This window comes from Euprymna scolopes, chromosome 21 (genome assembly GCF_053919585.1).
Source record: "Euprymna scolopes isolate OS-2025 chromosome 21, ASM5391958v1, whole genome shotgun sequence".
Lineage (NCBI taxonomy): Eukaryota > Metazoa > Mollusca > Cephalopoda > Sepiida > Sepiolidae > Euprymna > Euprymna scolopes.
The window spans coordinates 18,758,395-18,781,416 of record NC_136502.1 but is presented as its reverse complement, the minus strand read 5'-3'; the positions used below and the strand labels follow the sequence as shown (position 1 = coordinate 18,781,416).

Here is a 23,022-nt window from a genome sequence, read left to right as displayed (position 1 = left end):
ATCTAGTAGATAGATGGATTTTCTATTACACAGCACTAATTAGTTCCAGGGAAGCTCTATACTTGAACTTTATGCAATGAAAGGTCAACATAAAAAAGATTTTCTTATTTTTAAGAAATATAAGCACTAAACATTAATCTTTTGAGTTAATAACAATGAAATAAGCTACAAAGGTTACAAAATAAGTTTTAATAAGATTTTTTATTTATAAACTCCGTGTATTTATAACTTTAATTACATTATATTCGATAAATTTTATATAATCTAAACTCATTTCTTGATGAGATAAACAAAAAAGTAAAAGAGTTTTGTAATAATTCAATATTGATATTTACCTGATGAGTGATTTCTGCAGATGTCTGTTGTCTTATTGCTGGTGATTGGTTGATGAAGCTAGGATATGATTCCCTTTTGCTTTGCACCATGTCAGCACTCCTACCAAAGTTTGGATCATTTATCATTGTAGTAGGAACATCTGGCCAAGAGCTCCCTCGATAAGAAGATGACATCAAATGTCTTTGTTCACTCACATATCTATTAGAAACATCATCTCCATCTACACTTGCAGCATTACAACAGCGAAGCACGCAGATCGAGATTGAAGCTGTAACAATGATAGTCACCATCACAGCCAATAACGTAATAATAATCACCATATTAAGATGCACCTTCTCTTCAGACTCACCATTTTGCAGCACACCATTTACTCTTTCCAAAGAAGAAGAAGAAGAGCTCTTGTTTTTCAATAGCAGACTCAAAAAGATTGTAGTTGTGGCTGATAAAACTGGCATACCACTATCCTTCACTACAAACTCCAGTTCATATGAGCCGGCATCTTGTTTGGTAAGGGCACCCGTAGAAGACAACAAACCACTGTAATGGTCAATCGTGAACAACTGTTTCTCATTGCCTGCACTTATTTCATATTTCAGAAATGCATTCTCTTGACTGTCACTGTCATGTGCCCTCACAACTGTCACGTTCTTGCTTTCATCAGCAAAATACACAACTTCCACATTGTGTGGATTAACACTGGGAAATGTAAAATATGGACTGTTATCATTTTCATCTTCAACCTCAACAATCACATCCACTGTATTATTCAGTGATGGCATTCCATTGTCTTTCACCAAAACCTCAAACTTATAAACATCTTGTAATTCATGGTCCAATGATTCACTTGTTGAAATAAAACCATCTTTTGTGATCACAAAAGGCAGCAGCAGCACCTCTTCACTTTTATGCTTATTTCTTTGCAGAGAAAACATCAGTTCCCCTCCAGCTCCCAAGTCCGGATCAGATGCATTGATTGAGCCGACATCAATGCCAGCCTTCTTGTTTTCTTTTATGCGAAATTTGTATCGTTCTTTGAAAAAGTGGGGTGGCACATCATTCACATCCATAACTTTAATGGTGAATTTATTTTCCTTGTGTAGAGGAGGTGATCCTAAATCTTCACAGCTTATAGTGATATCATGGTGATCCTCTGTTTCTCTATCCAAGGGCTTTTTAAGAATGACTTTATATTTATTTACACCTTGTGATTGCAGTTTAAACTTATCGTGATGAAGGTCACACATAACTTCTCCTTTTTGTCCAACGTCATGATCAGTGACTTTCACATATGCAATAAAGCTTCCGACCTCAATGTCTTCAGAAATATTAGTTGTATTTTTGGTTGATGCTGAAAAGAATTTCACATCAATGATTGGAGCATGATTGTTTTGGTCTATGATAAATATCTGCACTTTAGCAATGGAACTTAAAGGATGGAGGCCTTTATCAGTGGCTTTTATATACAAGTCATATTGTAGTTTCTGTCTTGGAAGTATAGTTTTGGAAATAAATATCTCCCCAGTAGTTTCATTTAATCTGAAATGCTTCTTGGCAATGTCCGTTGTCTGAGGACTAAATTGGTATAAAATTTGACCATTTTTTCCAGAATCTACATCGGTTGCAGATAAAACTAAAATAGGTGATATCTCATTGGCTTCATTCTTTATAGAAACCTTATAAACTTTTTTTGAAAAGACAGGGTTATTATCATTGACATCTATAACTGAAATGTTAACATCTAAAACAGCCTGTTTTGGTGGAGATGCTCCATCTTTAGCAATCACTTGTACCAAATAAGAGTCTTTATCTTCTCTGTCTAATTGCTCTTCCAAGATTATATTAAGATCTGATGTTCCATCAACGCTTTTACTAGCAGACAAAATAAATGGTTCATCACCCAATTTTTCTAATTGGTAAGTAATCTGAGAATTTTGAACGTTAACATCTTTATCTCTTGCATTGGGGATAGATTTTCTCATTCCAATTCTATCAGCTTCATTGAATTCAATGCTGACATGTTTCACGGGAAATTCTGGTTGATGGTCATTAATGTCTTTTATTATGATTTTGATTTCTAGTAACATAATAACAGACGTTCCTTTACTGATGGCAATATCCACCATCCTGAAGCATTCTGCATTAAGTACACAAAGCGTTTCGGCATCTAATGATTGTGCTGTAAATAGTTTCCCCGAATTCTTCGAAACACGTATCAACTGAGAGCTTTCCACCCCTCTTTGTTGAAGCTGACTAAATTTGATCAGTTTTAGAGCTTTTTGAGGAATTTTGTCCCTGAGACGTGCATCAGCAATGATGTCTCCAATGAAAGTGCCTGGAGTTTTCTCTTCTTCTATCGTGTAGGTGAGATCTGCACCGAGACATCCGTGTAAAATACACAATGATCCCAACATCAACCATAACATGTTTAGCTCAGGTCTGTTAAAGCAACAAAAAGAAATGTTTGATTAAATAGCTGTAATAACTTTATATATCACTATATTAATAAATTGCTATTATTTTAAACTTATAAATGTTGAGGGGTACAAATCACCCCTATTTCAGAATTAAGTGGAATCAACCAGTCCTATGAATACCAATGGTTTCAGAGACTAATTGGAGACATTCATACCATGTTTAACCACACTCTACGAACACGTTCCTCTCATACCACTTTAGTGGCTCCTGTATTCTTTATGATAAATACATATTATATTTTATACACTTTACACTACTTGTGGTTTCTTTCATTTATAACCACTAGCACAGGTCTACAACAATATTTTTTAAAAAAATATATGGTTGCTGAATTTCAGAGAATACAGTAAAAGAATAAATTGACATTGTACACGAAAATACAAAGGAAGCCATTTATTTTAATCAAAAATGATACAATCAAATGGTTGTTGTGGCTTTTGTCATAATTACTAGCAACAATAATACCATCATAAATCAGCTTAAAAAATATATTAAAATTCAATTAGTAATAAATAACAGTCTTAGGTAAAGATATGTATAAATCTTTTTTTTATAATCTAAAATGTGTACAAACAGACTCACATATATTCATCCTTATATAAGTTTTTATATTTGTATGCTTAGGTTATTTATTTGCCTGTCTTGTATCAAAGATACTCAACTTTTTAATGCATCTTTATACCTGTATAATTTTATATGCTAAGTAACATATCACAGAATAGTTCTGAAGATTAATGTTTTAATACTATTATTATTATTATTATTATTATTATTATTATTATTATTATTATTTATTTATATTATTATTTGTTTAACTTATATGTTAGCGAAATAGTAACTGGGTTGTCTACATTTTGTTATTGGGAAGTGGTATTTTTCACTAGAGAGCTCGGTTTTTAAATCTCCAAAACAGCTATATGGTAAACAGCTGATGATTCCCGTTTTCTATTTCACAATTTAAGTTAAGGTTTCTTTTTGTTTAGTTTTTATTGTTATATATTTTATAATTGTGAATTTTCCAGTGGTAAGTCAGTCGGCTTATGCATGAGCTAAATCTGTGATATGTTGAACTTATTATTTCTAGGAATATTTTTCTATAAACTATTCAAGACTTTTTTAAACTACACATATATAAGGGCGAGGGAGATTATAAACCCTGTATGTCTGTACAGCTTGTGCTTTTGTCTATAACATTAAAACTATATCATGGTATGTATAACATTTTTTCATCACTAAATGATGTATAAATAAGTTTCCTTTTCTCTCCTATCTTAATTTAAAAATGAGTTTTTTTTTTTTTTTAGTAGAGGAGAGAATTTAGAAGATAACAACAAGTGTGTGTGTGTGTGTGTGTGTGTGTGTGTGTGTGTGTGTGTGTGTGTGTGTGTGTGTGTGTGTGTGTGTGTGTGTGTGTGTGTGTGGAAAATGGCCTAATTAAAATGTAATTTGCAATATACGATTCTTTATTTACTGATTAAACTTACATTTTGTGATTTTAAGGGGAAAATATAAACATAGTAAAAATAATGAGAAAAAATGTTATTCTTCTAGACAGATAATCATTTTTCTCGGCAGATAATACTAAGATTTATATACTTATTTATATAATATACCTGCTGCATAGAATAAATGTTTTGATTTATTAACTTTTATCTCAATATTAATAATAGTCTTCTTTTTTTTAAGGACGTTGTGTTGTGTGTTTCTCACATCTATGTGACTTACATACTTTTTATTTGCTATTAATCTATTGAGATCAAAAAAATGCAAAGCTTAAACTTGTAAAATGAACTTTATAAAAATTCTATTTAAAAAAATGAATTAGAAAATAAAAACCATCAGAATGCATTTCCATTTTTTCATAAACAAGTCAGCCATTATAATCGGCTGTTAATAGTTGAAAAGAAATGAACTCTCTTGTAATCCTTCAAAATGTGAATGGAAATGGCTGTCAAATAGGAAAACATTTTTTTCACTTGAAAAGAAAATCCTTATCTACTAAAATATTCGAAGTTTTGGAAGCTATTTACATCCAATAATTTTATAATTAAAGATTAAAATATTGCTGTAACAAAATTAATTATAGTTTTGTAACAATTTGGTTCAATTAATAATTTATTGATCAAACAATACTGTAATAATTAAACTTTCAAAATCCTATTTAAGGAAAGAAAAAAAAAATAAAATAATAATAATAATAAATTTTTTTTTTAATTTTTAAATAGCACAGTTAAAATTTTTTTAAGTTAAACAACTCACCAGATTTATAGAAATTAAGTGTAAAATAAAATGTTCATCCTTATCCAAATATGCCTGTCTCCCTTTTCCTTTTGCAACAGCAGCGTGAGTGAAGAATTGCAGGAGTGAGTGGGTGGAGGGTTCTGCATATGGAAGGGAGGAAACTGTTGTCCTATTAAGAGTGAAGTGTGTGTAATGGATGCTAGCCTCCACGGCAAAATGTTTTTGTTAACAAAGAATCTAGACAAAAACTTTATTTATTTATTTATTTATTTATTTATTAAATACACAATTTCCCTAATGTCAGAAATAAATTTAAGAGACGATCTGAGGTTTAAATAAAATCATTAAGTTCTGTCCCTTTTATCTCCCATGATGCGTTACAGGGAGATAACTATTCGTCCACTCGCTGCTTCTTCACTCTCTCTATCATTTAACATTCACGGCATTATTAAATATAGCTAAGAATCTGGATCAAAGAATAAAAATTATGTTTGTCTTTTTTATTTTAAATCAATTTATTGATTCTATTATTTTATTTTCATCAATATAATTTTATTTATAAAAAATACTTATACTTATTACAAGGTCATTACAGTACATTGTTTTTTGTTGTTTTTTTTTTAATTAACGATTCTTGTATCAGATATATACAACGAAGCATGACATTTAATATTGTTTAGTGTTTACTTTAAGTTTTTTTTTTTAAACACAATTTTATTTTTAGTTTTTGAAATAAAAATTTTGAAAAATAATAAACATTTTAAAAATATTTTATAAATTTATCTTAATTATATGCATAAAAAATAAATAAAAAGTGATATTAGTTGAAGATATAAAGAAAAAAAATTCATTATTCAAAAATTTGTTTTAAATAGAATTTTTTAAATTCATTTTAATTTTTGTTTTTAACAAATATTCGATTACTAGTAGATAAAAATGATTAAATGTGTAATTATGAAACTTGCATAAAGGCAAGAAACACACACACATACACGCACATACACACGATTCCATCTGATTTTATTAATACAGAAATTTACAAATTAATAATAGCAACTATAACTATATAACCCCTTCCATCTGAAAAAATATCGATTGATACTCATGAAAGTGGCCATTGAGTGTCTGAGAGGATGGAAAAACCGAAGAGGGATAACACCATTTAAATCTTAACTGGGAATTTTGATGGATGTTACTGTCACTCAGACTCCAAAGAAAAAACAAACAGTAAATTGATGAAAGGTTTATACAAAAATGCCAAGTAAGTAACAATGATAATAGAATGGAGCGAATAGTATTAGAAATCTGAGGAAGCTTGCTGTCGCTCAGATTCCAGGGTAAGCTACATTTTTTTTATTTTACTTTCATCTTAATATTTTATTTCAGCTTGAACCAAAATAAAAAGTATTTATTTCTGATCTATTATATTTAAAGAGTATTCAGAATAAATAGAAAAAAATGTGACACAAAATTTTTTCACTATAATTATATGGTTACTCAAGAGCCAATCACATAACTTTTTTAAAAATTTAATTTAAAAAATTTATCCCAAAATTATACCAACAGTAAAATACAAATTGTATAAAAGCTGAAAAATGTTGTGCAAACTATTTACAATATTATCACTGTTTTAAATGCAGCAAGGGCAGTGAATTATGTATCAACTCTATATTGGACAACAGTTCAATTTAGCAGTTTCTTTCAGCCTTTGCATAATTTTAATTTGCATAACTTCTAAAAATGAAGTTTATTGAAGTTTAATTATTTTTATATTTTGCTTATTTTATGAAAGTCTGTTAAATATGTTTACCTGAGGTAGAATATGCTTTCTATTTTTTCATGAATTTGCATGAATATCAATTAGATGGAAAGTTAAAAGTTTTCAAACAATTTAAGATTTGAAATTAAATACACATTTTCTTCTATCTTCTTTTATTTCTATCTTCTTCTATATAATTGACCAAAGTCGATTTTTCCCATGCAGCTTCACCTATTATATATTTTCAACCAAAAGCTACATATACTAATCTGTTTGGCTAACCATTTATAGCATTTCCTAATGTATGTTTCCAGAAAATATAAATACATTTTGTCTTCTTTCAAAATAATTTATATTTATTCCGGATCAGCTTCTTCTCCCAAACACCACAAAGAAGATGGTGGACAATTATCTACATCCATATCTTTTACAAACACTAAGGAATTAAAACATCATAACTATTTGATTTTTTAATTCTGACTATTGCCTACACTAAATTTTAAATATAAATAACAAATGTTTTCTCAATTTGATTTGTATTTTCCCAGTTGTTTTGACTGTCTTTGAGAAATAAAATATCTGATTAGATATCAAACATATGAACTATCATTTGTACTCAGTACAACCTTTCTTCGATTCTTCATGCATTTTATTTTATTTATCTACTAGCAGTTCAGGGTTCGGGCCCTACGTACTGTTCATAACTTGCCCTATGTGTGAACACATTTTATGTAAGATTTCAAACGTTTACACCAAAAATTGTCTGAGTAATTTTGTAGAGACCGCAGAGGTCAATTTATTTTTTTAATTTTGACCCCAATTTTGACCCCTTAACATTTAGTATTTTGGTCTCAAATCAAAACTAAAAGTTTTACCCATGTGCAAGTTACCTACATCTAAAATTTCAAGTGTTTAGACACAAAATTGGCAGAGGAATTTGGTAAAATCTACAAAGGTCAACTCTTTCAACTTTGACCTTTTGGCAGACAAATTTTTGGCCCAAAATTGATACAAATGCTTGCCACATGTCTGAATACCCATTATGTATAAATTTCAAATGTTCAGACCCGAAATTGGCTGAGTAGTTTGCTAGACACTGCAATGGTCAAATCTTTTTAACTTTGACCCCTTGGCAGCTCAAATTTTCACCCCAAACTGATTAAAAAGCTTGCTCTATGTCTGAATACACTTTATGTAAAATTTCAAATGTTTAGACCCGAAATTGGCTGAGTAATTTAGTAGAGACCGTAGAGGTCAAATTTTTTAAAACTTTGACCCCAATTTTGACCCCCCCCCTTAACATTTATTTTTTGGGTCTCAAATCAAATTAAAAAGTTTCATCCATGTCCCAGTAACCTACATTTAAAATTTCAAATGTTTAGACCCAAAATTGGCAGAGGAGTTTGGTAGAGTTTTCAAAGGTCAAATCGTTTAACTTTAGCTCCTTGACAAACCAAATTTCTGACCAAAAACCGATTAAAAAGATTTCCCAAATTTCAATACCCTTGTGTCAAATCTAAAGTTTGTAAACTACAAATTAACAGAGTTATTTGGTAAGGAAATGTATAAACACACACACACACACACTTTCACTTTTATGGGTATATAGATTATATTTTGATTCTCATATTCTCATGTGAAATAAAGAACATTCATTATTTATTCAGATTTTATGCACTAAATTCTGTCAACCTATTCTGTAAAATTTTTTTCACAATCCCAAATTCAGAATTAAATTTACAAACTTTTATTTTATTTCTCAGTTCAGTGCAAGTTTCTTTAACTTGTTTTTTCCATTTTTGTCTTATTTACAAAGTATTACAGATTACATACATATTTTATTATTTACAATATCTATATTTTGCTTTCTAATCATAATGTCCAACAGCAGTAATACCATATTTCAATATTGTGGCCTGCATTTCTGGATTATAACAAAATACGAGATAAGCAACTAAGTTTCGCTAACAAATTTGACATAAGATGTTACTGTTTTTCTTTGTTTTTTTAGTTAATTACTTCCAAAGTATTAATAACTGCATTTTCAGCTACTTAAAGAATATTTAAGATAAAAATAAAAGAAAACATTGCTGACAAAATTTCAATAAATCCGATTTTATGGTTTTTTTTTTTCCTGATTTCATTTGAAGATTTGCATTATACACCTAAATTACTTACAGTGAAACGAGTTCTTTGCCAATTTTTTTTTTCAATTGATACTCTAATACTTACTTTTTTTAAACTTAAATCATTATTTTATATTTCTCTAGGGCAACGCCGGGACACAGGTCCTGTAAGTCTATATTATAAAGCAAAACCACTTTTTCTCCTATTTCAATGACTATATAGTTCTGTATCCAAAACTTTTATTGCTAATCTTTTCTGTCACCCACTTAATTCCTGATGCATGTTTTCAGAACATATGCATTTGTTTCATTCTCTTTATATATTTTTTAAAGATTTTACTGGCTCTAGAGCTTTCCAAACATAATCAGTTGCAAAAGAGGTCACAAGAAGTTTCTTTCTGTACTCTCATCTCCAATGTCACTAAGGACAGTTGTTAAAAATATTTTTTTAAATTCTAAATATTTTAAAAGATTTTGAAAAAGAAAAGTAAAACTAAAATCAGAATATAGCCAGATGATTATTTTACATAACTGTATTTATTAGCAATTATAAAATATCAAACAAAAAAAAATTATACAAATTTTACAAAAAATTATATAAATTCTTTTCTAAAACTATTTTAAACATTTTCAGAACATTTTAAACATTTCGAACTTAAAATATTTTGATTTACCAATTTAAACTGAACAATCCAATATTAAAATAGTGTCTTACATGTCTTGTATAAAAGCTCCTTGAAAAAATCCATTGCTTTGCACTTAATATGGTATTCTTTATCAGAAATAATGCATTACTGGAAACAGCTAAAATGAAAAACAAATTAACAACTTAGTAAAATGCAATCTCAACATGATGAATTATAATTTTCTTAATATGAATAATACAATTTGGTCAATAACAGGGCATGATATATTTTTGTACAATAATCCAGTTACTGAAATTATTATAAATATAATATTATGAACTGAATTATCCTATATATTTTTTTATTTTCACCTTTTTTTACCTATTTCATGAAATGCTTGCATAACACATTTTTGTATTCATGACTAGTTTTCATATAATGCTGTGTCAATTTATGCAAGTACTTCACCATAATATCCATTTGCTAATATCTTTACTCTGATTATAAGAATTTCTTTGAAAATCTGCAAATTCAGGAAATTTTAATATTTGTTAATATTTCTTATTTGAGTATCACCAAACAATAAATTCATGTAAAGTATAATTTACAGTCTCAAATTTTGTTCTTATATATATATATAAGTTTTTCAACTTTTTGCAGGGAGGTGTCAACGTCCTCCTACATACAGCACCTGGACTTCCCAAATTGGTCACCCATTTTAGTAATGACCAGGCTCAACGTTGCTTAACTTTGGTGATCTGATGGGAACCGGTGTGTCAACATGATTATGCCGCATATTATATATATATATATATATATATATATATATATATATATATATATATATGATAAATAATGCTCACATAACATATTTTAACCAATATATACATTAAAATTGTTGAAAATGATAAGTTACATTTTAAAATGTAATTTATTTATTGAAAATTTATGGTAACTTTTTTATTTGAATAATCAAATCTTATTAATTATGTTTAATGAAATGTTAACAAGACATTGTAGAAGTCGTTTTTAAGACATCTATTTAAATCAACAATAAATATTTACTCTTTGAAAGAATATATTAATCTATTAAAACATGCTTTTATGAATGAAAATGGCTATGTAAATGTTGTGATAGTTTGTGTTTTATCTTCATTTGTAGAGCCATTGTAACAGCTTAATAGATTTCATTGATGAAACAAAATGAAGCAGAATGCATCGTATGCAGTTATTTCAAAATGAAAAAAAAAACAATGCTAATTTAGATGAAACATTCAATTATACTAAGTAGCAATGAACTTCACTGATCATTAAAGATCACTGATTTTTGGTGTATATTCCAAAATAAAATTGTTAATCCCAATAATAATTGAACAATGTAATATTTTATATAAAATATTTTAAAAGACATACGTGGAACTGCATAGTAACAGAGCCTAACATTTGGATGATATATTCATGATCTGAGCAAGATGAATTTTCCTGATTTAATTTGACAAAAGATTAGAAAAATTAGAAAAATTTACTTTACAGATTTTGACAAATAAAAACATGGAATTGAATAACTAAAAAGTGAAAATGAAACTCTAAACATGTTAAATAATTGTCTCTCCATGATGGCAGAGTTAACCATAAGGTTGGATTGTAATGTAGGGAAAATCCAGCTCCCCAAAGAAGAGGCACTCAGAATTGGGACAAAAGTAAAAATTGCTTCTTGTTTTATATATATATATATATATATATATATATATATATATATATATATATATATATATATATATATATATATATATGCGTACAAAAATGTATATATCTGCAGTATACAAATTATTAAACATTACATTTAATGCATTCAGTTTTTCATTAAATACTGTGATATGAGAAAAGCACTGTGATTTTAGGAATATTTTGTTTTGAAAATTTGAAAGAAAATATAAAAACTTACCTTAATTTTTCAGATGTTATTAATTTTTTCTGATGGTAAAATAATCCATTCTTGTACTCAGACAACAATGACAGAACAAAAAGTAAACAATGTTGTTCATATGTCAGTGTAACATTTGAAGATTGCAAGTTAAATTATAATCCTATGAAATGTAGTATATGTATAATGGTGTTTTTCACTAATTAGATCTACCAAACTGAGGTGGTAAGAATTGTAGACACTGCTTCACAATTTATACATAATATTTGCTTTTTGTACATGGAATTATATCTTTATTTGAATCTTATTCTAATTTTTCACAAACTAAACATGCTTTCTTCATTTCTTTTTCTCAAAATGGAAAGAAATCTGATATTCCTTGTTGCTCCTTTTATTAATCTATATGGATATTTTTATAGATATGTTACATTTTACAACGCTTAAATCTTGTACATTATACATAGATGATGTTACCTTAAGAAATTTTATACACTTATGAATTCAATCTAAAATTTGATTTAGTTTGTCAATTACGATTTTTTAGTAATTTTTATTCCTTCATGAAGGATTTTTAGCGTTTTAAATAATAAATGCCTAAATTATAAAGTTGAGCATTATTTAACGAAATATTCATAAGAAATATTAGTTAAAATGTGAAATAATTAATTCTACTCATTCTATTTGACAAATAAATAAAAAAGAACACCCTATAGAGACAAACACTTAAGATATCTAAAAGTATAATATGTCCATTTGCCAAAGAAATTTAAATCTAAAAGTATGATAATGTAAAAAAAAAAAATCTTAATTAATGTTAAATCTGCACATCAAATATGTATTTTTTGATATATTAAATATTCTAATTATGCAATATATATATATATATATATATAACTTATAAATCTTTAAAAATTAATGAATTTTATGTGGTACGGGAGGCAGTGGTCTGGCATTGTGAGTAATTTGAATGCTGTCTGATAAATGATGTGATCTTTGTTCTGTTTCCTCTCTCAACAAATTGTTGGCATTATTTGTTGCTTTTGAAAAACATCTGGCTGAAATTGTTGATTCATTTGGGTAGTTAAAGTTTCCTTCTATGTTCCTCTTATCTGTCATATTCACCTGCCCAACATGTGGCTTGAAGAATTGTGGAATCAGATGATCTGAAAACAACAAACAAATCTCAATAATATAATCACATGCTATTCATATGTAGATAATACATTTTAAAAAGTTAAACTTTCTTTATAATTATCAAGTGTTTATTTACCTGTCATCTCTTCTGTATGACCTGTGCCTACTTCACTCCAACCACGTCCACTGTCAGCATGAGAAGATAATGTAGATGTCCATGTTGGACAATAAGGAGTCACTAATGTGTTCTTATCTCCATTATGAAAAGTTGGTGTCATCTAGAAAGAAATATAAGAAAATAATGTCAAAATATGTCTTTATTAAAATGCTACCTTCAAATTAATAATCTTCCTAAAACTTTATTTTTATATCAATTAAAAATCCCAAAAAAGTATTAAATATTTGCATACAACATTGCTTATATTGTTATTTATTCTTGGTAATAATCTAAAATACTGAAATGCAACATGAAGTATATAGAAAACAGTGTTCACTTAATCGTTAAAACTATAAGTGACTGAACAAGATAAAAATTTGCAAAATGTTAAAAGAAAAAAAAAAAAGTAATATAAAAGATTTCATTATTAATGAACAAAAATGTCAAATTTGAGCATCAGAAAAGTTTTTATCGATCAATTTGAATTACTTAAGAATTAGGAGGATTCAGTATTTAAACATTTTTGAAATTTTTTAGAATATTTTTTGGATATATTGATACCCACAAAAGCTCCAATACCAAATAACAACAAATATGATAATAAAAATCATATTTCCTACCTGAGAGTTGATGTCAACAGAATTGTTCGGTCTGATAACTGGTGATTGGTTGATGAACCTTGGATATGATTCCCTTCTGTTGGCTGCCATCTCCTCAGCACTCCTACCAAAGTTGGGATCATTTATCATTGTAGTAGGAACATCTGGCCAAGAGCTCCCTCGATAAGAAGATGACATCAAATGTCTTTGTTCACTCACATATCTATTAGAAACATCATCTCCATCTACACTTGCAGCATTACAACAGCGAAGCACGCAGATCGAGATTGAAGCCGTAACAATGATAGTCACCATCACAGCCAATAACGTAATAATAATCACCATATTAAGATGCACCTTCTCTTCAGACTCACCATTTTGCAGCACACCATTTACTCTTTCCAAAGAAGAAGAAGAGCTCTTGTTTTTCAATAGCAGACTCAAAAAGATTGTAGTTGTGGCTGATAAAACTGGCATACCACTATCCTTCACTACAAACTCCAGTTCATATGAGCCGGCATCTTGTTTGGTAAGGGCACCCGTAGAAGACAACAAACCACTGTAATGGTCAATCGTGAACAACTGTTTCTCATTGCCTGCACTTATTTCATATTTCAGAAATGCATTCTCTTGACTGTCACTGTCATGTGCCCTCACAACTGTCACGTTCTTGCTTTCATCAGCAAAATACACAACTTCCACATTGTGTGGATTAACACTGGGAAATGTAAAATATGGACTGTTATCATTTTCATCTTCAACCTCAACAATCACATCCACTGTATTATTCAGTGATGGCATTCCATTGTCTTTCACCAAAACCTCAAACTTATAAACATCTTGTAATTCATGGTCCAATGATTCACTTGTTGAAATAAAACCATCTTTTGTGATCACAAAAGGCAGCAGCAGCACCTCTTCACTTTTATGCTTATTTCTTTGCAGAGAAAACATCAGTTCCCCTCCAGCTCCCAAGTCCGGATCAGATGCATTGATTGAGCCGACATCAATGTCAGCCTTCTGGTTCTCATTGATACGGAATTTGTATCTTGCTTTACTAAATTTCGGCTTCACATCATTCACATCCATCACTTTAATTGAAAACTTACTCTCACTATGGCGCGGTGGGAATCCCATATCTTCACAGCTGATTGTGATGTCATGATTTTCCTCTGTCTCTCTATCCAATGGGTCTTTCAGAATCACTTGGTATTTGTTCAATCCTTGACTTTTCAGTTTAAACTTATCATGATGGAGATCACATATAACTTCTCCATTCTGACCAGCATCATGGTCAGTTACTTTCATATATGCAATAAAACTGCCTACTTCAATGTCTTCAGAAATGGATGTAGAGTTCTCAGTAGATGAAGATGAGAAAAAATTTACATCTATTTTAGGAGCATTATTTTGTTGATTGATCACATTCACTTGGACCATAGCAAAAGAACTTAATGGGGGAATACCACCATCTTTTGCTTCAATATATAATTTATGGATTAAATTTTGTCCTGGTTGTATTTTTCGTAGTAGAAAGATTTCACCTGTTACTTCATTTAATGCAAAATTATTTAAAGTCAATTCTTTTGTTTTTGAATCAAAATGATATGAAACATTTCCATTTTGTCCAGAGTCTAAATCTGTTGCTATTAAAGTGATCACTGGTATTTTCCTGTCATAATTATTTTTGATTGAAACATTGTACACATTTTGAGAGAAAACAGGTGGATTATCATTAACATCAATGACTGAAATATGAACATCTAAAATATTCTCTTTAGCAGGAGTTCCTCCATCTTTTGCAATGATTTGTATTAAATAAGTTTCTTTTGTTTCTCTATCCAATTGTTCTTTTAAAACAACACTCAAATCTGATTTTCCAATGACAGTTTCTGATACAGAAAGTTCAAAAGGATCATTTTCTTCTTTTTTTAGCTTATAATTTATTTGTGAATTAATCTCACCGAGATCTCTATCTCTGGCACCAGGAATTGATTTTTTCATTCCAATTCGAACATCTTCATTAAATTCGATGTGAATTTGTTTTTTAGGAAATTCTGGTTGATGATCATTCACGTCTTTTATGATTATTTTTATCTCTAACAATTTTATAAAAGACTTGGCTTTCTTTACAGCAACATCAATCATTTTAAAACAATCTATATTAGAAGTACATAAAGACTCTGCATCCAATATTTGAGCTGTGTATAGTTTTCCAGTATTTTTGTCAACACGAAAGAGTTGGGATCTTCCTTTATGGTGTTGTGTAAATGTGATGTGTCTATGATCTTGTATAGGAATGCTGTCCATGATATTAGAATCTTTGGCAATATTACCAATGTATGTGCCAGGACTTTGCTCTTCTTCTATATCGTAGATGATATCAGCACATAAACATATCCCGATGAGATGCAGTAAGATATTCACTTGGATCATCATCTTCATTTCAATCTACAAACAAAATAAGCTATGTTAATGGACTGTTTTATAATTGCCACAAGTCATAATCACTCAATGAATAAACAAGTGTTTAGTATATAGTATATACAATAATATAAATCCAAGTAATTAAGAAAAGTAAACAAAGTTTTAATTTTATAGTATTATTACTCAAATATCTAATCTATATTGGGGGTGTACCTTCATGAATTTATTCCTACTTTAATAAATTTGTCAGAAACATTTTATAAATACTCCATGATAGCTTAGTTTATTCATTTTAAAGCAAATCAAAACTTTTAAAGGTATTTAATTTTGGAACCACAATATCTGTTTGTAATAATTCCTTGAACATAATTTACTATTTTATCAGTCAAATGTGTTTATATTTTCTTATTAATACTGTTATTGTTTAAATGAATTCAGTGGATTCAACTAGATCTGGACCAATTCAACAGTCTATTATTTGAGCTTCTAAATACAGTCAAGACACACAAGAAATTAGATTAACAACAAATTTCTATAAAATAATGGTTTAAATTTTAATTTAATATCTACAAAATGTACATTTTTTTTTCTAGAAGTAAGAATTGCAATTTTATATTTTTAAATAATAAGGATAAAAATATGATAAAATATGAAATATGATGAGTAACATTTTCAAGTAAACGATTTGTATTGGATTATTCGGACTACTGTTTTTATTTGGAATGTTATTTTCACAACGTTTCAGCCGATGTAACCTCTAACATTAATAGATGTATCTTTGTGAATTCGGGAATTTTTCTGTCAAACCCAGGAATCTGTATGGAATTTCAAACAGAAGCTTTCATTTAATCCACAGTCATGATTTGTTTAAAGTAATTCATAATTGTATTCTTAGAATTATATGCACTGAGGATTGAACCTTTAGCCTCCAGAAGACTGTCCTTTAGAATTGGTTATTGCTTAGCACGTTATCTGTTAGACTACGGGTTCTTGTGAACAATTACTTAAGACTTCTACCCAGTCATGGTTAATGAAATGTGAGAAAACTACTCCCGTAGATTAAACAAAAGGTTTCAGTTGAAATTCCATATAAATTCCCAAGTTTGACTAGATGTATCTGAAGAAAGTCGGAATTAACATCAGTCCAAACATTTTGAGAATAATATCCGATATGAGAGCAATAGTTCAAATAATCAAATTAATACAAATTATCAATCATCAATTTTTTAAATAGATTACATGATAAATACTCCTTAATAAATTATAGTTTTGGGGTCGCATTCGTTTGCTTTTTGTAACTAGATATTCACACTACGTATGAAATAATGGCACGAAATAGAGGATCAAAAAGTGAGAGCAATTAGAAGAGGGAGATAAAGGAAATGAATAAAAAGTAAAGATGCAGATAAGGAAAGAGGATAATAAAACATAGATAAAACAAACGTAATGGTCGCAATTCTATATCCTCTTCAAATATATTCTAAATATTTTCAATGCATCCTTTTTATCTTTTTTTTTAGATTAATTAAATTATCACAAAGTTTTTTTTTTACTAATCTATAATGAATATTATTTCGAATCTATACCAGTGAAATTTTATAATATCATATGCTTACATTTTGATAAAATACTTGATATTTTCAGTTTCTTGGACACTTTTTTTGTTTGTTTAAAAGTAAGAATTAGTAATTAGATGATTGCAATATTTTTGTTGATTCCACTACAATTACCTATTCCGTACTAAATTCTCAATTCCAATATTGTTACTGATATTGATGTTTTTATAAATATCTAAATATTTAACTATAAAATGATTATTTTGTCCAAATTACAGTATATTTTCTAAAACATAAAACACACACTTGTGAGGTGGTAATCAATAGATTTTAGTTTTACTGGAGATTAATAAATATTTATTTATTATTACTACCAGCAATGGAAGATTTTGTCTTAAACAAAATCAAATAAAAATAAATTAAAGGAATCGTTTTTGGCCTTGGAAAATAGACACAAATTTTTCAGATTCCGATACTCAAAAAAAGTTTTGATTTTTTTTGATTCCCAATTCCAATTAATCATTCCAACACTCATATTTAAAAATCCCTTGGAGTCATTCAATTTGAAAAAAAAAAATCATTCCACCAATAAAGTACATCATTATTTCCCTTGCTTAGTTAATTTTATGGTTTGTTATGAATGTGTACATCATTCTGATTTCTATAAACCAAAATAGGATGATCATCATGACCATAGTGTGTGTGTATATATATATATATATATATATATATATATATATATATATATATAGTAATTTATAAAATATATATGGCAATTAAGCTACACTGAATATTCTGCGTTTCATCCAACTATAGGATTCGTCAGGCTTATGCGCGAATTCTGTCGTTGCTTCTTGTTTTTATATATGTTGAGGATTTCTAGTCGGCCAATCAGCTTTCTAGTATCCACCGCGCCCCTTCCTATCAGCTAATGGGCATGCATTTTATCAAACAAAGGATCTGTTTTAGGACTAGGTTAGTGGGTTTAGGTGGTCGTTCTCCTTTTTTTTTTTCTTTTTTTTTTTTTTTTATTATACATATAAATATACCTATGTGCACACAACAATGCATATACATATGCATGCCCATTGGCTGGTAGGAAGGGGCGCGGTGGATACTAGAAAGCTGATTGGCCGACTAGAAATCCTCAACATATATAAAAACAAGAAGCAACGACAGAATTTGCGCATAAGCCTGACGAATCCTATAGTTGGATGAAACGCAGAATATTCAGTGTAGCTTAATTGCCATATATATTTTATAAATTACTAACTAGCTCTACCTACGTATTGAGCACTTTTGAAGTAAATACTTAAAGTTTACGCATAAATCTATACTTTCATATATTAAATTTATGCGAATAAATGAAGTAGTTATATATATATATATATATATATATATATATATATATATATATATATCCAATCCCGCATTTTGCTAATTCCTACCCTCTGATGAAAAGGAAAGTATTTCTTTGAAACTCTGCGGATTAAGGACTATCCACTTATCTAGTGTTTCCTTTTCAGATTAAATATGTTTTTTAACATGTTTTATTAACTGTTTGCTCGTATATATATATATATATATATATATATATATATTTATGGCAAAAGAGTTGCAGTTTATATGATTATGCATCATAATAATTTTTATCTTTGTCTAAACGATTGTTATTTATTGTTGTTTAGCTTGCAAAACTCCGGAAATAGAAAAATCAATAAAAAATGTTTTTTTACATTAAAAAATATTTGCCATTTCTTTTATTTATGAAATTTATTTTAAAAAACCTGAAACTATTCAAGATGAGAATTTCATTCTAGAAAGGACTCATAACTGATACTAAAGAACATGCTTATTTGTATCAAAATAGTTTTATTTACTAATACAAATGTTATTTTATTGAATAAAATAAACAAGCAAAAAACTATATGGTCACCCGACTGATGCCTTTGTCATGTTTTTGTGATGGCACTGGAAAGAGTTATGTGGTTAACCTTATAGCTGATTACCTCAAGTGAACATTTTCTCCCAAGGATATGGAACATCCAGCTGTTCTTGTTGCAGCTTACACTGGTATTGCAGCCAGTAAAATAAACGGCACCACACTTCACACGGCTTTTCATCTTCCTATTTTTCATGGCAGATCAAGAAAGACCCTTTCTGATAAAACTTCAAATGATCTACGTACAAAATACAAAAATTTGAAGGTTCTTATCACTGACAAAATCTTCATTACTGCCTATGAACACTAGCTGAGAGTTTATTATTTAAACTTCTCAGCCTAACATTCACAGTGAACAAACATGAATCGGAATAAATACATAGTCAATTCGAATTATAAAACAAATCCGAATTGACATGTTCTTATTTACTTGCCTCCCCATGAGGGTATAGTTAGATAAGGGCCGGATCTTCATTCATGTGTAGAAGGCACTTTAAATAAATGAGTTGCCTGCTCACTAGTTTGTAACCTTATATTGTAAACCAATTGCATATATTAAAGTTCAATCTATGTATATATAATCAATATTTGTAAAATCGAGTCTACAAGAGTTACTTCTCTTGTACTGTTAGCCAAAATCCAACATTGAACTGTTACCTATTTTGACCATTTAAACCGCTGGCCTGATGTAAAACATTGTGCTAAAACAGCCAAATGACTCCATTTCATAACAAACGATGCCTTAATGTTTTTTTAATTTGGTACCATTTAAAAACCCTATTGAGGCACAAGTATGAATTTTAGGAGAAAAATAAAAATTAGCCGCAAAAGGCGTGTTTTTACCCCTAAAACACTCTGGGGTTCAAGTCCCAGAATTTCTCATCATCAAATATTATGTTTTTAAATGTATATCTATGTGGTTTTGCTTTTGTGTAATTTTCAGCAAAATCTAATGATCGGAAAAGATTCTATGTCCCCAAAAGTGCTATTTTTGGCTATTTTGACCCCTTTTGACCACTCGGGGATTGAACCAGGATTTTTATAAAACAATCCGAAAATGTTACATTTCTTCCCTTGGGTAGTTGTAACCTTAAGCAAAATTTCAGAAAAATGTTATGAGTAGTTATTGAGAATTTTGAGAATGAACGGACGAGGGTGAATTCTAAGGTCCAAATCCGACTAAGTCGGTGGACCAATATTACAGAATATTAGTTTTAATTACTATTACAGAATATTAGTTTTAATTACTAACAAGAATATATATATAAATATTTACAGCAGTAAAAATACCAGTATATATAAGGAAATAAATATTTTTAAATGCCAAAAAGTAAATTCTAAGTAAAATAAAACTGTTTACGGATTTTTGTTAAAATGTACTTTAGAGAACATTGTTGAGTTGATTCTATGTTATTGTTATAATTTTAGATGTAGCACAGAAAAATTATTTAAATTAACTTACTTAACCTACTTAATAAAGTAGAATATGGTAAGTAAATATATATAATTGATTAATTCAGTTTAAGTATATTGCTTACATGAACTAAAAACCAATATTTTTTGAAATATGTGCAATAAATCTTTAAAGCTTATATAAATAAATAAAATTATATAAACATTGTAAGAAGTCTATGTGGATCAATCAACGTTTCACCATTTCCATCTTGTCAGGATTTCAAATGAATTTTACGGTCAGGTACAAGATTCATTTGGAGTTCTGACAACGACATGGAAATGTGAATCAATCCACATCAACTCCTTACAGTGTTTATACAAATTTATAGATTTAAATGTGCATAAGCATATATATATATATATATATATATATATATATATATATATATATATATATATATACATACATGTTCATGTAAGTAAGTACACACATGTCTGTGCATGTACGTATACACATATATATATATGTTTGTGGGTGACCACACAAAAGTATATATATGTGTGTGTGTGTGCGTAAGTATATATATGTGGGCGTGTATGCATAAGTATATATATATGTGTGTGTGAGTGTGTGCATGTTCATAAGTATATATGTGTGTGTGGGAGTGCATTCACATAAGTATATATATGTGTGTACATAAGTATATATGTGTGTAGTGTAAGTACATATACATGTTAGTGTGTGTATGTGTGTGTTTGAGACGTGTATGTGTGTAAGTATGCATGTATATGGGTGTGTATATATATGTGGGTGTGTGTGTGTATGTAAGTATATATGTAATGGGTGTATCTGTTGGTAAGTATGTGTGTGTGTGTATATATATATGTGCATGCGTGTGTAAGTATATATATATATATATATATATAAAAAAATAAATAAATAAAAGTTACAATAAGTTTACTAAGGTAATCAAAATGGTAAACTTAAAATATATTATAAATATTAAAGAGTTAATATTTACAAGTAAAATAAACTCAGCCAGATATAAAAAGCTCAATAAAACCGAAAAGGAAATAGAGCTTATTCATGTGAAATCTTTTTATTATTTTTCTTTTGCCTCCTGTTCCCCTTACCTCACCCTTTTTTTAACCAAGTAAGATCTTTGACTTACTTGTAGTTTCATTAAATACTTTTATATGCAAAATCCGATCCTGCATTTTGCTAATTCCTGCCCTCTGATGAGAAGGAGAGTATTTCTTCGAAACTCCGCGGATTAAGGACTATCCACTTATCTTGTGCTTCCTTTTTTAAAATTAAATATGTTTTTAACTCTTTTTCAAGATGTCTTTTAACATATTTTATTAATCATTTGTTCATATATATATATATATATATATATATATATATATATATATATGGATGCGTAAGTATATATATACATGTATATATATATGGGTAAGTATGTATATATATGTATGTGTGTGTGTGTAAGTATGTATGTACATGGGTAAGTATGTATATATATATGTGTGTGTGTGTGCTTATATATATACTTATATATATATATATAGATGTGCATATGTATAAGTATGCATATAAGTATGTACTTATATATGTGTTTGCTTAAGTATGTACATATATGTTTATACATGTGTATGTGTGCATGTCTGTGTGTGTGCATATATATATATATACACATATATGAATATTTCTTTGTATATATACACCTGTATTTATGTGTATGTATATTCATATGTGTACATGTAGACATGAATATATACATACATTAAATATTTTCCGAAAACATTTCATATACAAAGATTAAATTATAAAGACTAACATGTATATTGCAATGTATAGCTTATCATTAATAATATTAGCATAGTATATAAATGATATTATATATAATCTACTTATAAATGATATTAAGTAAAACATTTTATAAAATTATAGACATTTTATTTTCTTATGGAAAATAATGTTATAGAAATAGTAATTCAAATTTGTGTTAGTCTTTATGCATTATTTTTAGGCATCATAAGAAAGTTGAACCAAAAAAACGATTTCCATAAAAGTGATAAAAAGACATTAACTGCTTTACATATTTGGTTTATTTTAAATCTAATGGCATCATCCAATTGAAAATTTAAAAACAACTTACGTTTATACTCTAATCCTCATATCAGTGTCTTCATCTCCTTCATTCACTGCAGTCTATGGAGACAAAACAAAGTGTGTGTGTGTGTGTGTGTGTGTGTGTGTGCGCGCACTTACTGTTAGAATGATATGCAATTCTATAGTTCTAAAAAGTATAAAGTATGTGT

The 23,022-nt window shown here is 28.7% G+C and overlaps 1 protein-coding gene and 1 pseudogene across 1 annotated transcript in view; both read right to left on the bottom strand.

The window, feature by feature from the left end:
- The window catches only part of LOC145243070 (protein dachsous-like), a 38,395-nt gene extending 15,373 nt beyond the window's left edge, over window positions 1–23,022 (bottom strand). The window contains exons 1-5 of the mRNA XM_080106174.1: window positions 22,860–23,022; window positions 13,399–15,828; window positions 12,758–12,899; window positions 12,407–12,650; window positions 336–2,772 (exon numbers count right to left, since the gene is read on the bottom strand). Coding sequence (XP_079962300.1) covers window positions 336–2,772; window positions 12,407–12,650; window positions 12,758–12,899; window positions 13,399–15,822 — 5,247 coding nt within the window. The 5' untranslated portion in view covers window positions 15,823–15,828; window positions 22,860–23,022. The remainder of the gene's footprint in view (window positions 1–335; window positions 2,773–12,406; window positions 12,651–12,757; window positions 12,900–13,398; window positions 15,829–22,859) is intronic.
- Window positions 10,243–10,361, bottom strand: LOC145243157 (5S ribosomal RNA; annotated as a pseudogene).